This window comes from Pinus tabuliformis, chromosome 8 (assembly GCF_031772625.1).
Source record: "Pinus tabuliformis cultivar Carrire ecotype Pingquan chromosome 8, CPIR1, whole genome shotgun sequence".
Lineage (NCBI taxonomy): Eukaryota > Viridiplantae > Streptophyta > Pinopsida > Pinales > Pinaceae > Pinus > Pinus tabuliformis.
Window position 1 is genome coordinate 1217051982 of NC_142294.1, and position 17452 is coordinate 1217069433.

The 17452-nt window shown below is 37.8% G+C and overlaps 1 protein-coding gene across 1 annotated transcript in view; it reads right to left on the reverse strand.

The window, feature by feature from the left end:
* Positions 1-8705: 8705 nt before the first annotated feature.
* LOC149239767 (cytochrome c-type biogenesis ccda-like chloroplastic protein) overlaps positions 8706-17452 on the reverse strand; it is a 413709-nt gene continuing 404962 nt past the window's right edge. Inside the window, exon 13 of the mRNA XM_089373524.1 lies at positions 8706-9098. Coding sequence (XP_089229650.1) covers positions 9029-9098 — 70 coding nt within the window. The 3' untranslated portion in view covers positions 8706-9028. The remainder of the gene's footprint in view (positions 9099-17452) is intronic.

Consider the following 17452-nt stretch of genomic DNA (forward strand, 5'->3'; position numbering starts at 1 on the left):
TATTGCTTGCTACAAGCTTCTTAGATTCAACATTGTTGTTCTTGCCTGCATGCGATCTGGACTCTCCCTTGTGAAAACCATGACCAAATCTATTCAATGGAGATCTTTGGTTGTTGAGTAGGTTGTCCAAAGCCTTGGTGCTCTTCTTGCTTGAGCTGATTGTCCTTCCCTTTCAGCTTCTTTCTCAATGTGACAACTTCAACTTCAAGCCATTCAACTCATCCCTCCTTTTATTTTTTCTTATTAGCCGTCACTTCCTCAATTCTTCTATCCCCTTGCAACTGGATCTTTATATTGAGGAATTCTTCTCTTAGCTCATTTTCCTTCTCATAAAAAAATATACAACAACTTTTATTGATCTCTACATGCAGGTAATTTATCTATTACATCCATAGCTAAGTCATATTCAACTTGAAGAAGCATCAATTTATCACATTCATCAACTTGGTTATTTGACTCAGCAAGCTAACATCAGATTTGTCTGAGTCGTAACTCAAAAACAATTATTTTTTACTTATTTCTTCATATTTTCTTCCTTGGAGGAAATTAGGTTTTGCTAAGCCATTTTCTTATTTCTCCTCATCAAGGGCTAAACTTTCATTAAGGACATGTGACTCTTCCTTTTGTGAGACCTTCTTTTTCTTCTTGTTCTTCTTCTCATATTCTCCATTGCTGCTGCCATCTAACACTTGCAATCTGTCCCAAATCTCCTTGGCAAATTTCAGATCTACTATCATCTCCATATCTGCATTATGGGCATTCTCATATATCATACACCTTGCTTATGCATTCTATTGCAACACTTGAGCTAACATAGGAACTTTTCTACAACCTTCACATAATAATTTCCAAATGTCAAATCCATAATCCAATAACTTAGATTTGACCTTTTCTGGTATTTTGTAGTAGTGAGGACAAATACTCCTTCAGGATTCATTCCAAAAATAAATAAATAAAATCACCCAGATTTTCTTTCCAGCGGTTAAGTTGCACCTGAAATCCCCCACTCTGATACCAATTGTTGGAAGCTTGACAATAGTGAGAGGTGTGGGGGGGGAGGGTGAATCAATAATATTGTAGTGGATGGATCAATTTAAACCTTTTTCCACCTTTTATTTACCAGTTATTAAAGCATCAATTAATTAACCAGCAGTAGAGTAACAACAACAACTAATACATGCATTATAAATCACATGAGAAACATATATAACATGAAGGCACATAAACAGAAGATATCAACCCATAGACATATGAGAACAAACACCATCAACACAAGGGAACAACAGATCCTAGGTGGAAAATTCAACTGGGAAAAACCACTGCTACTGTTGTCTTCGTCTTCATTTATTATTATCATCACATTCTTCTTATTTACATGTCCATTGACCACCACTAGTGTGAAAGCGACAACTTGCTTATCATGCTCTAGCCCTCTACAACGTTATTTACAAATTCATCTCTAAGGTCATTTCCAATAGACTTAAACTTATCTTTCCTGTGCTTATATCTCTAGAAAAAACATGTTACATGGAGGGTAGACAAATCACAGACAGTATAATCCTAAAACACAATAACAAACATTCTCTCAAATCTAGGAAAACATCGCGCATGATAATTAAACTAGACATTTTGAAAGCCTTTGATAAACTCAACTGTCAATACATTTTCCACACTCTCACTGCTTTTGGGTTTGAAGAAATATGGGTTCATTGGATCTTAGCTCTTATCACCAAAATTTTCTTTTCCATTCTTGCCAATGGCTCTACCTCTACTCCCTTCACCCCATCCAAACACATTAGATAGGGAGACCCCTCTCCCCCTATATCTTTGTCTTGATGGTCAAAGGTCTTGCACATGAAATTTTGGTTGCCTTTCAAGATGGTACTCTAAAAGGTCTCCCTCTAGGATCTGCCAATCACTCCTCCTCCCACCAACATTTTGTAGATGATACTCTTCTAATGGGTGCCCCCACAATCAAAGTATCATCTATATTCAAGCACATCCTCAAAACATTCTCGAATGCTTTTGACACATCTATAAACCTAGCTAAATCTCAAATCCTTTTCTTCAATACTCTTCTAGCCATCCAAACTCATATTTCCCGACTTTTGGGATTTAAAAAGAGTTCCCTTTCAGTCAAATACTTAGGGACCCCCCTTACCAGCGACCCCCTAAGGTAAACCACATAGCAAAATATATAGCAAAAATTGAATCCCTTCTTTCCTACTAGATTTTTTGCCTCCTATTGGGTAGGGTGCTTTTCCCTTCTTAAATCTATTCTCCAATCCCCCCCATTTATATTCTCTCGACTTTCACCGCCCCTAAATCCATTCTCATCGAAATCATAACGACTCAAACAATCTTCCTATGGGAAGGTGCCAAAAGGGAAAAAAAATGGCACTAATATGTTGGGACAAACTCTGTTAGCCAAAAACAATGAGAGGTCTAGGGCTTAGAGATCTTGAAACACTCAGCAAGGCTTTTGGTGCTAAAAATTCGTGGAGGTGACTCAAAAATCTTGAAGTCCCTTGGTTTAAAATGTGGAGAAACAAATATACTCCTAACATACATGAATCACAACTCGTTTGACTAACAAGAGACATTAAAGGATCACATATATGGAATGTTGCATGGGAACATGAGAAACTCACGAAAGATCACTCTTATGGGAGACAAAAAAGGGTCAAAGTTCACTATTTTGGGAAGATTCATGGCATCAATGACCCAAGATATCACAACAAAATCAATTAAATTCCATTCAAAATTCTCTTATGGCTCAAGGCCTCAATTATGTGGCACAATACTATACCTCCTCCTCCTCCCACCTATCTCAATGGCGTACTTGGATTCACAGGAACATCTCACATAAATAACAACATTCCAACAAACTCTTGCAGATTGAAAAAATTCAGTTCAAGAGGGTACAAACATCCTTCGTTGGGGACATCGACCACAAGGTAATTTCAATCCCAAAGAAGCTTGCAACCTCCTTTCCTCTCAATGCTCTGATGAAGACTGTTAGATCTGGGAAAGTTTGTGGTAGCTCAAGGACTGACCCAATATCTCTCTCTTTCTATGGCTCTTATTCGAGAATAAGACACTCACCTAGTACACACTTCAGTGTAGGGGATTTCTTTGACCCTCCATATTCTTCGTTTTCCTCTCTAGCTCTAAATCCAACAATCATATCTTCCTCAATTATGCCTATACTGCCTCCCTTTCGAACAATCTTATAATTCTATTCCCCCATATGATCCCACAATCAACATCATCATTTGGTTATTAACTATAAGAAGGTGAACACCAATAAGTTTATTTCCTCAATAGACTCCCTATCTATTCCCTATGATAATGTAGGCCTATGAGGATTGGGAATCTCAAATATTCTACATATTTTTACTTTCTTCATGTCATGGAATCCATCTAGGATCCCACTACATTTAATCAAACCCCTTTTCCAAACTATAAAATCTATGATGGTTTTTTCTTTTTACAAGATGGATTAATTGTGTGTTTGAGTTGGATCAACTCACCTTCTTCTCATCAACAAAGGTGAATTTTCACCTTATGGATGAAATTTCGAAGTGCACCAAAATTTGTTGCATTTGCAAAGGTACTTATTTTGGCCTTCCATGTAAAGGAAAGTAGAAGATTACATCTTGAGATGTTTCACATTGTAGCAAAGAATAAACTCCAACGAAGAGCTTGAGTTGTACAAGACTTTGTTGATTTTATCCTAGCATTAGGAATCCAATTCCATGTATTTTCAATAGCTTACTCACCACTCAACATAAACATGATTGCATCTTTATAGTACTACACACATTTTCCAAGATGGTATTTTTCATATAATGCAACAAAACTATTGTTTCTCGTATGCTTGCAAAATTTTATTCTAGTACATTTGGATCCATTTTCAATCACCATTAACCATCATTTCTAATAGTGACTCCAAATTTCTCATTCACTTTTGGAAATCCTCATTGAAGCTTTTAGAGTGTTAGTTTTAGTTCTTTACTACATGTCATCCACAAATAGATAGCCAAACAAAGGTAGTGAACAAATCCTCTATTTATGCTCTCAACCCTGTTTGCACAAACAAGGGATCAATACTTGCACATTTTTCACTGCAACTACAACAAAGTCATCCATGTATCTATAAGGCACTCTCCCTTTGGGCTTTATCTTGGATATTTTCGTATTGCTCCTTATGAGATCCTAGTTACTGTCCCAGCTCCATTCAAATCCCATTGATAGAAGGAACAAGACAAAGCAACATCCTTTTCATGTAACTTGGCTAGTATCCATCATAGTTTCATGACCTCCTTCAATGTGCATGCCATGTGCAATACACTACATGACTAACATCAAGTGGATCCACATTTTCAAGTTGGTCACTGAGCTTCATTGCGTTTGGATGTGCAATAGTTTAAAAATCAACATCACAAGTTCAAGCTCATCTAGGATGGTCCTTACCCTATCACATAACAAATGGATCTCAATGTATTCATCTTGAACCTTCCTCCTTAGCTCACCATCCATGATGTGGTGAATCTCAACCAACTAAAGTTATATGAACCACTTCATTTTGAGGAATTAGTTCCAATGACACATCTAGAGGCCATGATTCCATATTTAATCCATAAGGAAACATCACATCACCACTTGGTGGGTCATGAAGGCACTGTTTCCACTTAGTCTATAGGACATCAAGAAACATCACATCACTAGTTGGTGTGTCATGAAGGAATTGTTTCCACTTAGTGTATGGGGCATCAAGAAACACTACATCACTAGTTGGTGGGTCATGAATGAACTGTTTCCACTTAGTCTATGGGGCTATCCCAATTAGCATTTGAGAAACAATTTCTCCATCTTTAGCAAAAATTAAGAATGAATTTCTATAAGCATGCATTAACTGACAATCCTTAGTTTAGTAAAACATATATGAGCATGCATTATATTTCAACTTTTCTACTTTGTAATTTCATCCACATTTTACTTTATCCTTGTATCATTTGAGTAAATTAGTCTAATTTGATCATTTACCCATGTTATTGTATTTAATAGGAGAAATGGCCAACTTTTATTATTCCCCACAATTTTATATGCAAATGTGTATACAACATATGTACAATTTTGATAATTCTCTTCCATTGGCATGTTTGTATTTTTTTAATTCACATCTATGTAAATCTCTTTCATCACTAGTGTTGTGCTCATATAAGCATCATCTAAAGCATTTTCATGATTCTATAATGCCATAAAAGATGAAATCATCGATTCCAAGTATTATAGTGAAAGATGAAAGAATGAATACAATATTGCTATATTTAAGAGTAGGAATTTTATTAGAATCGGCTCCACATCATTTTCAACATTGATACCCATTATGCATGACAACTAATTGTTGCATTAATATCTTTAATGAATTAACATGATTAGACCTTTTTTTTTGTCATTTATATTCAAAATAAATGTTGTTGTTGTTGTTTTTTTTCTTTTTTCTTTTAACTTGTAATGCAAATAACTTATTAATTATTTCCAAACTTCTATTAATTTATATAAAAATTAAGATGGCAAAGTTGAGTATAAAAAATTTCTGAACTAATCATCAATTTTGTCTTCTCCTTTCATTATGTTCATTGAATAAATGTTTAATACTATGTAGGCATGGATTTTCTTCCATAAATTATTGTACCACATACATTTAAGTGAATTAATTGCAAATAGAGTATTACTTTTATTGTATTTAATGGGTGAAATGGCCAAATTTTATCATTCCCCACAATTTTATATGCAAATGTGTATACAACACGTGTTTGATAATTCTCTTCCATTGGCATGCTTGTATTATTTTAATTCACATCTGTGTAAATCTCTTTCATCACTAGTGTTGTGCTCATATAAACATCATATAAAGCATTTTCATGATTCTCTGATGCCATAGAAGATGAAATCATCGATTCTAAGGATTATAGTGAAAGACGAAAGAGTGAATACAACATTGCTATATTTAAGAGTAGGCATTTGATTAGAATTGGCTCCACATCATTTTCAACATTGATACACATTACTCATGACAACTAATTGTTGCATTACTATCTTTAATGAATTAACATGATTGGACTTTATTTCTTTTTTGGTCATTTATATTCAAAATAAATGTTTTTTTTTACTTGTAATGCAAATAGCTTATTAATTATTTCCAAACTTCTATTAATTTATATAAAAAATAAGATGGCAAAGTTGAGTATCAAAAATTCCCGAACTAGTCATGCAAATAGCTTATTAATTATTTCCAAACTTCTATTAATTTATATAAAAAATAAGATGGCAAAGTTGAGTATCAAAAATTCCCGAACTAGTCATTGATTTTGTCTTCTCCTTTCATTATGTCCATTGAATAATTGTTTAATATTATGTAGGCATGGATTTTCTTCCATTTATTACACCACATACATTTAAGTGAATTAATTGCAAATAGAGTATTACTTTTACATGTATGAAAAATTCTTCCATTAAACTTCTCAAAAATCAATGTATGCATTTCGATTTTTTTAGAATGAAAATACAATAATGAATGAACTTCAAAATTTTCAAATTTGAAAAAATAAAAATCTCCATAAGCCAAGGGCTTCTCCATCATTTTTTTTTTAAATGGAAATTAGAATTTCTGGAAAATTGATAACTTTGAAAGATCGATTGCTACTATTACACTAGGTACAACTATTTCATAAATGTCATAAATGAGCCATTTATAACATGTCATTGGAGACTTGAATCCACATAGCTAGGGAAACAATTTTTTCACAAAATCACTCGAGTTAAGAACCTTTAACTAAATCATTAAGAGGAGGACACGGGGTGGGATTTGATCCATTTATGTATGCACAAATCTTGAAACCATTTACTATGGTCTCTCTAGGTGCAACTATATGTTCAACCATTACCTCAAGGTGCCCCCATGGCTCCAAGGAAGCCCTCACGAGAATTGAACTTTTCCCAATGGTGAAAAACTCCTCGCTTTCCATCATTGGATCGAACCCCTTTGGGCTCCATCAAGCTCTATTAGCCATTACTATCATGGTACATTTTTTGCACATCTACATTTCATTTTTCACTACAAGCAGAGCATGTTTCCTTCTTTTTACAAAATGTATCACTATTATTCTAAAAATACCACTACTTGCAATGTTTCTTGTCTACTAGAAAACACAATTATGGTTTAACAGTTTGTTGTGCATTCCTACTCTTTTTACTCTCTACATTTGCTAAGTGTATGCTTACTTCTTCTCTCCTTTATGCACTATGTGTCTCCTACTTGTGCATGTATTCCTATCTCCTCTCCTCAATTTTGCACATTGTCTTCTTTTCTCCTCTCGTTTGATTGCACATATTGTTTTTCCTCTTCTTCATGCACACTTGATGTTCCTATTACCTATAATAAGTTGTGCTTGTATGGTTGGGATCATAGAGTTGTAGGTGTTACATGTAGTTGGAACTCCTTTTGAAATATATTGTTTACTCTTTGTCCTCGAGAAAAATATTAAAATTTTCTTTAAAGTTTGTACTTTGGATATTAAAAAAAACTCACTTCCCTTTTTAATTTAATGTTTTCCTCTCCTTTATATGTACATTTCCACAAGATCGCTCGAAAAAAAGTGACATGCCCTATTCTCTCGACTCCAACTTGGGAATAGAATGAACAAGAGATGTGGAATAGAATGTTTTATAAAAAATGGAGACATTCATACAATGAGGTAGAACATCTTTTATTTATATATAAAGCAATTGAATTACTTAATTGACCTAACTACAATCACTTAATTCAACCTACATTTTACTAACATAGAGTTGGTCACTTAAAATGCATATGTTCTTCATTACACACATATTATATTATGAAAATTTTCTCTTGGTATTAAAGTGTTGATACTCCAAAAATAATAGAAAAATGATCTAAAACCCATGTAGTGTAAAAAAATCATATTTATAAGAAAAATGGATGTAATTGCTAACATTATGAAAAAGTGCCACAATTTTTAGTATGACATGAAAGGGAATTGTGTGTGATGCAAAATGCACTTGGTAGAATACAATGTGTGCATATGAATAATTTTATCAGGAAATTGAAGCTAAGAAGGTTCATTAACATTGTTAGTGCACATAAATATGTCACTAAATAACAAAATCACTTTGGTGGGAACTAGTATTTTGGAGTTGTGGGTAAATAATACTTGATAAACCAACTAAAATAGAATTGGGAGTATTTGTAGAACTGATTTTCAGCAAACAAATAGAAATAAGAAGGCATTGTTAAGATAATGCATAAGGATAATGTTCATCACCCTACAATCTTCTAGAGCCAAGCATGATCTTAGATAAACTAAAATAAATCAATTTTTTATATATGCCATAATGTGTATCTATTATTTTTTGTTAAAATCATGCCCTTCAAACTTTTCCACAAAATCCTCCTTAATAGCTAAACTATGAAGATAGCTTGAATTTTGGAAATGTAAATCTAAATTCTTTAATTTTGAAGACAATATTGAACTATTGTTATCTTCTTCTAATGCCACATTTCACTTCAAATTTTAAAGCTCCAGGGCCATAGTTGTGTTTGTATTGAAAAAAAACAAATGTTCAAATTAAAAATTTTAAAAGTTATCAATAACATTAACCTAATTATGTTTGGGTGTTTGGAAATACAATGTTATTATTCATGAGAAAAAAATTAACCACATTTATTCTTTTCATGAAAAATAACACTATGAAATACACAAATGCAATTACATGAAACAAAATATTACAATTATGACTCAATGAAAACCTGTGGTTCTAGCCATAAACTCCTGTAATCATCCCTAAAAGAGAATGGGAAGCTTCTTAAATTAGCATGCTACTTTTAATTATACACTATGGCGAGGAAAAAGCCTTGAATACATCTTCAAGGAAGGATCTAAACTATGAGTTTTTGTTAAAACCTAAGTTATAAAACCTTAAATCACTACACCTTAAACCACTACATTGTTGCAGTAGGAAAAACTCGATCCAAGAAAGTGTACAAACCACCTCCGAGCAAAAAGGCTCCACTGCAAGTAGAAGGAAACGACAAAGCATAAAATAAATGCGGTGTCATTCTCAAACCCCTTTTAGGTGCTATTTCATACTAGTTGAGATTTCACGCTACACATTTTAAGACATAACACCGAGACAATTGCTTGAAAATTTTAATTCGTAAAAATTAAATAAACTCATAATGAGAGCGTAATGACAAATTGAATAAGGAGAAACTTTATCTTATGGAATAGAAGAGCATATGCTAAATGATCCAGAACAAAATGACATGGACCACAAAAAGCTTTACAAATGAGACACTCCATCTAATCATAAAATAATTATGTGATGGTTACATGCTTATAAATGTGTATGGAACATGACATGTACAACTAATAATATGGAAAAATTAGCACCTTGGAGTGGAAAACGAGGCAATGACATTTGACATATCCCCATGTCAACGATACATATATAACAAAAGATTTTCTATCCGGAACAATCAGCGATGTTTGTTATTTCATAGGAATCTTCAAAAAAAAAAGTTTGTTTTGTTTTTTTTTTTTTAACAAAAAGTCATATTGGTTGTACATTCTACTCTCGAAATTGTCATGGTATAAGCACTATGTATTAGGGTGATATTGAGGGGACATATCATATATAATTCAAATAAATTGGTGGTTTTATGATTACATTTATCTTGATGTATTGCTATTGATTTATTGCATGAAGGCATTTTTGTTGTAGATAGAGTATTGATATACTTGTCATGGTTGGGTGCATTACTAGAAAAATTGGCTTGTTTGTGAGCCCTCAACTTGGTTCTCTATCTGTGTTGTTTACACAAACACACACTAGTTGACTATTCATGTATGGTTAGAGAATATAAAGGAATAGTTTGACCACTTTCCTACCATATTTTTTTCTCTTCCCTTCTCTTATTATCTTTTTCTTTGATTATCTTCATGTTTGTTTAATTTCTTATGCTCGTTGAACTTTTTGTTATTTATGTATTTGAATACAAATATTAATCGACTACATATAAAAGAATATAATTGTATTTAGAATACATAAGGTTGTAAGTGATCTAGGTTACTTACTGAAAACAAAATTCTAGTGGGGAATAGACCACACCAAGATTAGTGGTGCACCCTCTAAATGATTACATTTATCTTGATGTATTTATGTTGATTTATTGCATGAAGGCATTTTTGTTGTAGATGTAGTATCGATATACTTGTCATGGTTGGGTGCATTACTAGAAAAATTGGTTTGTTTGTGAGCCCTCAACTTGGTTCTCTATCTGTGTTGTTTACACAAACACACACTAGTTGACTATTCATGTATGGTTAGAGAATATAAAGGAATAGTTTGACCACTTTCCTACCATACTTTTTTCTCTTCCCTTCTCTTATTATCTTTTTCTTTGATTATCTTCATGTTTGTTTAATTTCTTACGCTCGTTGAACTTTTTGTTATTTATGTATTTGAATACAAATAGTAATTGACTACATATAAAAGAATATAATTGTATTTAGAATACAATAAGGTTGTAAGCGTGATGAGCCCCAAATTTTGGTAACATTTTGGGCTCATTTGGCCTACTTACCTTGCTCAACCCTTCATTTTTTATCACTTATGCATCATTTCTTAGTATATTCATGTTATTTGTAGGAAGGAGGGCAGTCATTATGCCTATGTGGCTAATACACGTTTATTTCAGGTTTTTTTGACATTAAATGGAGCAAAAACCACGCATATGGAGGCAAGGAGACAACCAAGGTGGCATTGCGGGTTTATAGGAAGGTTTTCCACAGCCTTGAATGACCTTCCTCGTGATCTCCACCCCAACTCCGAGCTCCAACAGCTATCACCACCGAGCTAGAAGGCAGCCAATGGATTCTACAAGGACAGCAGTTTACTTTTAGTTGGATAGCCAAGCCCCACTAATCTAGGAGGCCAGCTTGGCCCTCATAATGTATAAATATTGAGGTTGTAGTCTTCGATGGAAACTTTTGAACCTTTGTTGCAGATTTTGAATCACGAGCTATAGCTCTGTTTTGCTCTTTGTAAGCCATTTTTGGCATGATGTTAGACTTATGATTATGATCTTTTAATAAAAGGCAGGCAGATTTGAGTTCAATCCTGAGTTCTTAGAGGAGCTATAGCTCTCAGGTTTGGGCCCAACCTGAGAGCAATAGGCCTCCTTTCTTTGTATTGTTACTTGTCTTTCCTTTCAGCATTTCGTTTCTTTGCTTTGACATGCATTTGGAAAACACAGTCTGCTGATTTGAATTTCTTGAAGTGATTAAGTAGGTTAGTCTTAGGGATAAAATGCTTTCAGCAGTTTAGATTAGAATAGGAGGATTAGAATTCATTAGAGTTCCAAGAAAAGGTTGATCGTACACTCACTTCCACCTCTGTTTAGAGATTGGGAGTGTAGACCGTGCCAACCACCAAAAAACGCAGTTTTACATGTTCATGCATGCTTTAAAGTCATATTTCCATTGGTAGAAGTGTCCATGCATTTAGATCTTGAGCAATAACGCCTTGTTTCAGCACCATGCACGATTTCTATCTTAACTTCCATCGCTGTTCTTTGGTTTAATACAACAGTTAGAATAGGTTGATGAATTCTCGGTTTTGTGCAAGACAGAGGTGATTTGTTCCATTTACACTGCGCAGCACCACTCTATCACGTCCTTATCCTTCTCAGCCGTGCCTAAGCCATCCCCTTACCTCCCAGTTAGATCATTTGGCCACCATCTCTTCTGTTATCCACGTTGTTTTATCTTTTCGGCCTTCCATTTGCCTCTACCCTTCTATCGACCAACCAGCTTGACACACCCCTTCTCCATATCATTTCTCTGTCCATAGGCCATCACAAGCTCCTCTCTCATCCTACCTATCCACCCATACAACTCATTCACTCCTCCATCACCCAAAACTCCGACTGCAGAACATCTTGTAGAAGTTAGCAGACTTCCTGTAGAAATCCCGAGCTTCCTGTAGGATCCCCTGTAGACATCCTGTAGAAGCTTGCAAACACGGTTGCCAGGCACCTGAACGTTGTGAACTTCTGTGGAGTGATGTTAGGGATCCCCTGGAACCTCTCAGAGTCCTCCTGACCTTTCCCAAGCCTTCCTCCCCTTGAACTACCCCTGCACAGTCAAGACCCAGTAAGAAGCACAGTCATAATAACTCCAACCATTTGAGCAAAAATACAAAAACATGTTCTCTTCAGATGAAAGTAGTTTAAACTCATGCATCTCATCTCACTAGAAGTAATGGCATCATTTCTAGAAGTTGCATTCCCACCATTGCATCATAAGGATTAAGCTAGTCAGATTAGGGTTTACTAGGGTTTCCATGTTTTGTTGGCTTTCAGTTCATTCTTGCAAAGTAGGTTAATTTCCTTTGAGATAGCTTTCGTTCATCACTTAAAAAGCTTCTTCTGAGAACATATAGAAGTTGGCTTGAGCCCTAGCGGACTTGTGCTAGCTGACCAAGTGACAGCTGCGACAAGAGCTAGTACTTGTGCATACAGCACCGTCGCTTCCAAGTTTGTTACGAACTACCGGGTTGATAAAATTAGAGAAGGAAGCTCCAGGAGTTGTAGCATTATTGCTACAATACTGGAGCCCACCATCTTTTTGGCGTCGTTGCCGGGGAAGCGTCAGAGTATTAGTAATTGTTGCTTTTCTTCTATTTTCCTACTCTCGCCTTCTGCCAAGTAGTTTATTTCATTTCCATTCTGCAAAAGTAGCATAGACATTTCCTGCTTTCATAGATTAGCATTTCAATTCCGCAATTTCAATTTTGCAAGCATAGATTAGCATTTCAATTCTGCAAGCGTAGACTAGCATTTCCATTCCTGCAATTCCATTTGAGCAAAGTAGATTAGTTCTTTCCTGCTTTCATTTCAATTCTGCATTTTTATTTCAGCAAGATAGTTAGTTGTAGATCAATCTGTTTCAGTTTTGCAGGTACCAAAGAAAAAAAAAACAAAAGCAATAAAAAAAAAAGTCTTTCCATTTCATGCCTCGTAGGAATCGAGATAAAACAGGCAAATTCTTACCCAACACCCCCACCACATCACTGAGTCACCCTTCTCTCTTCTTCGGTGACAGTGATCCAGAAGAACCTATAGGTGAACCTCCTGAGATATACGAAGATCCTATAGCAGAAGAAGAATTAGAGACCATCCCATCTGAAGCTATGGCTGACAATAGAGGAGAAGATGAGAGAATAGAAGGTGCCTTCCCCATCCGATAAACCAATGGAGATATGAAAATGAAAAACATTAGTCCCTCCGCTCCACCTCACTTCCATGGACTGACTACTGAAGATCCTGATACCTCCCTGTTTGAGTTTGCTGTCCTTTGTCGAACCTATCACTATACTGAAGATGAGCAGAAGCTGAAACTCTTCCATTCAACTCTTAAGGATGCAGCATTACGCTGGTTCATGGGCTTACCTGGGAATAGTATCACCACTTGGGCTCAGATGCAGCAAGCTTTCAATACCAAGTATCGGGACTACTGTAGGTCCAAGGAAACCAAGGGGGAAATCTTTCGGATGACCATGGGAAATGATGAGTCCTTAGAGGATTATGAGGAGAGGTTCCAACTTAGCTATAAACGGGCCAGGTGCACACTTGACCCTGAATCCCTCAAATTGGTCCTGCTCCGAGGAGTCCCTGAAGACCTCTTAGATACCCTTCACATGTTAGCTGGGGGAGATATTTACCAACTGCCTTATGAGGACATCAAGACTATGTTTAGAAACCACTCTAGGGCAGCCCGGAAACGAGGTAGAGGAAACCTTCTCTCAGCTGGTATTCCTTTCTCCAAGCATGAGTTTGCAAATCAATTAGAAGATCTTAAGAGTGAGGTGAGACAGACCATTGCCATGCAACTTGACACATTCAGGATCCAGCAGAAGAAGGAAGAAGCTGAGAGGGCCTTGGCTATCTTCTGCCCTAGATGTACAAGGAGACACCCTAAGAACGAATGCCCATTGCATTCGGTTGAAGTGTGCTTCGTTTGTGAGGAGGACCATCCCACAAATCAATGCCCAACCTTACCTGGACTTAAGGCCATGTACCAAGGGACAGAAGCCCCCACTGAACCTCTCTATTTCCTCAACCAAAGGAGGCCACAAGGACCTAGACCTTACCAGCAGGGGATGCAAGGGGCACCCCAAGCTTATTACAGCCCCAACCAATCGACTCCTATGCCTTCCTGGGGTCCCCCTGCTCATCCTTCCTGGTCCATGCCTCCTCCATGGTCTTATCCACCTCAGTACCCTACTCAGCCCACTACTCATTCATATCACTCACACGCTCAGCCACAGCCTCAGTGGAATGCACCTCAGTCGGGGTGGAGGCCCCAGTACAACACTCCTCCCGCCATTTTGCCTCCACCACCAGTTCAACCTCAACCATTACCTCCTGCTCCTCCAAGGCAACCTCAAATGCCTGCTCAACCGAACCCGAACCCCAACAATAGACAGGCCCAGCAGGTATACACTGGGGAAACATCATGCCCTACCTATGCTGTGGAGATCCAGGAGATCAATCTTCGATCTGGAAAGACTCTTCCGGATCGCTAACCTCCTCCCCCAGAGGACGAGGAAGACAAACAGGAAAGTGAACCAAAGGCTATTCCACCCTTTCCTGAGAGACTAACAGCCACCACACAACCCAACCCAGAGGAGGATGAGCTTCTGGGAGAGCTCAAGCAGTTGTGTGTGAAAATACCACTTCTCCAAGCCATCAAGGATGTGCCAATATACAACAAACTGGTTAAGGAAAAGTGTTTTAAACACCCAGGCCGGCGAAAGAGAGATGCTTCAACCATCAATGTCTTAGGACAACTGTCTGACCTTATGTTAGGACAAGTCATCTGCCCAAAGTACCTAGATCCTGGGAGTCCTATAGTAGATGTCCACATCAATGGCACCATCATACCTCACACCTTGATTGATCTGGGGGCTGCCATTAATGTGATGACCAGGGATACCATGCTCAAACTCAATCTTCAGGGTTCCTTGAGGAAGACCTCGACAGTCTTGCAACTAGCAGATCGCTCCACTGTGACTCCTGAAGGGATTGTGGAGGATGTCTTGGTCTCTGTCGACTCTTGGGAATACCCTGCAGATTTCTTGGTTCTGCAACCCAAGGCAAAGCTTACTAGATATCCTCTTATTTTGGGAAGGCCTTGGTTAGCCACTGCAGATGCTTACATAAGTTGCCGTGCAGGAAACATGACCATCAAAAATGGTCCTATGTCCAAGCAGCTAGTCTTATACCCTCCTGCCCAACCCTCCTTAGAGCATGACTTACCGCTATGGTTGGAGGAAGGAGAAGAGGATGAGGTGTACTCAGCACCTTTGTGCACCCTAGACACCACTAGAAGAGACTCCCCAACCGAGGATGACTTGATTGAGACCTTGATCCAGAATCCACCTTCCAGTGCACTATCCTTAGAGAAATTGGTGGAGGATGCCCAAGCTAGCACCTTAGTGGACCTTTGTGCCACCAACCCTGTCACTCCCAGAATCAAGAATGTGGAGTTCGGCCCTGAGAGAACGCTAAAGATCAGCTCCTCCCTATCTCCTTCCCAGGAAAAGGAGCTGTGTAGCCTGTTGGCCAGTCACCTAGATGCTTTTGCTTGGAGCTATAAGGAGATGAAAGGGGTCCATCCTTCAGTCTGTACCCATCACATATACATCAAAGAGGATTGTAAACCGGTTAGGCAACCTCAGAGGCGAATGAATCCAGCCCTTAAGGACATTGTCAAGGAAGAATTGCAAAAACTGTTGGATGCCGGATTCATTTACCCCATCTCAGATAGTGAATGGGTGTCCCCTCTGGTGTTGGTTCCCAAGAAAAATGGGAAGTGGAGAATCTGTGTAGACTACCGAGAACTGAACAAAGCTACCAAGAAAGACCATTTCCCTCTACCTTTCATAGACCAAGTGTTGGATGGACTGGCAGGAAAGAAGTTCTTCTCTTTCCTGGATGGGTTTAGCGGGTACAACCAAATCCAAATCAGCCCGGAAGACCAAGATAAAACCACCTTCACTTGTCCTTGGGGTACCTTTGCCTACCGAGTTCTTCCCTTTGGGCTATGCAATGCTCCTGCTACCTTCCAGAGAGCTGTCTTGAGCATCTTCTCGGAGCTGGTCCATGATGCGGTGGAAATCTATATGGATGACTTCACTCCTTATGGGTCCAACTTCCAGGAAGCATTGTCCAATCTGGAAAAGGTCCTAACCAAATGCATTGAGATGAACCTGTCCCTTAGTCCTGAAAAATGTGAATTCCTGATGACTGAAGGGACCGTGCTAGGTCATACCATTTCTTGCCAAGGGTTGCAAGTGGATCCTAACAAAATTGCTCTCATCAAGAAGGTTCCACCTCCCCAAAAGGTAAGGGATGTCCGGAGTTTCTTAGGATTAGCAGGGTATTACCGGAGATTCATCAAAGACTTCAGCAAGCTAGCCTCGCCATTGTTTGGCCTGTTGGCAAAAGATGTGGAGTTCAAATGGACTGACGATTGTCAGAGGGCTTTGAATGAATTAAAGGACAAGTTGGTGTCAGCCCCAATCTTGAGAGGTCCAAACTGGGCCCTACCTTTCCACATCCACACTGATGCCTCGAACAAAGCCATAGGGGCAGCTTTAGGACAAGTTGAACAAAAACTTCCATATGCCATTTACTTTGTTAGCAAAAACTTGTCCAAAGCTTAGCTGAATTACACTGTAACCGAGAAAGAATTCTTGGCTGTGGTCCATGCACTGAACAAGTTCCGACATTATATCACTGGCTATCAAACCTTTGTACATACGGATCATGCTGCAATTAGATATTTAATGAATAAACCAGATGTGAATGCTCGTATTATTAGATGGTTACTTTTGTTGCAGCAGTTTGATTTGACCATTGTCGACAAACCAGGTAAAGAAAATGTTGTTGCTGACTTTTTATCTAGATTGGATTTGTCTGCAGATGAGGATGGAACAGTGGATGACCAGATGCCTGATGAACATCTGTTTGCTATCTCAGTACTCTCTCCATGGTTTGCTAATATAGCAAACTACCTTGTTTCAGCACAGTTCCCTCCGCACCTATCCTCAAGAGAGAAGAGCAGAATCATCAGAAAAAGTGCCTCATTTACTTGGATCGGGGGCAATCTGTTCAAGCTTGGCCCTGATCAGATCTTAAGGCGTTGTGTAAGGGAGGAGGAAGTCTTTGATATCCTCCTCACCTGTCATGATGGGCCTTGTGGAGGACATTTTGCAGCAAAGAGGACTGCCTTCAAAATCCTGCAGGCAGGCTACTATTGGCCCACACTTCATCAAGATGTCAGAAGATATATCAGCC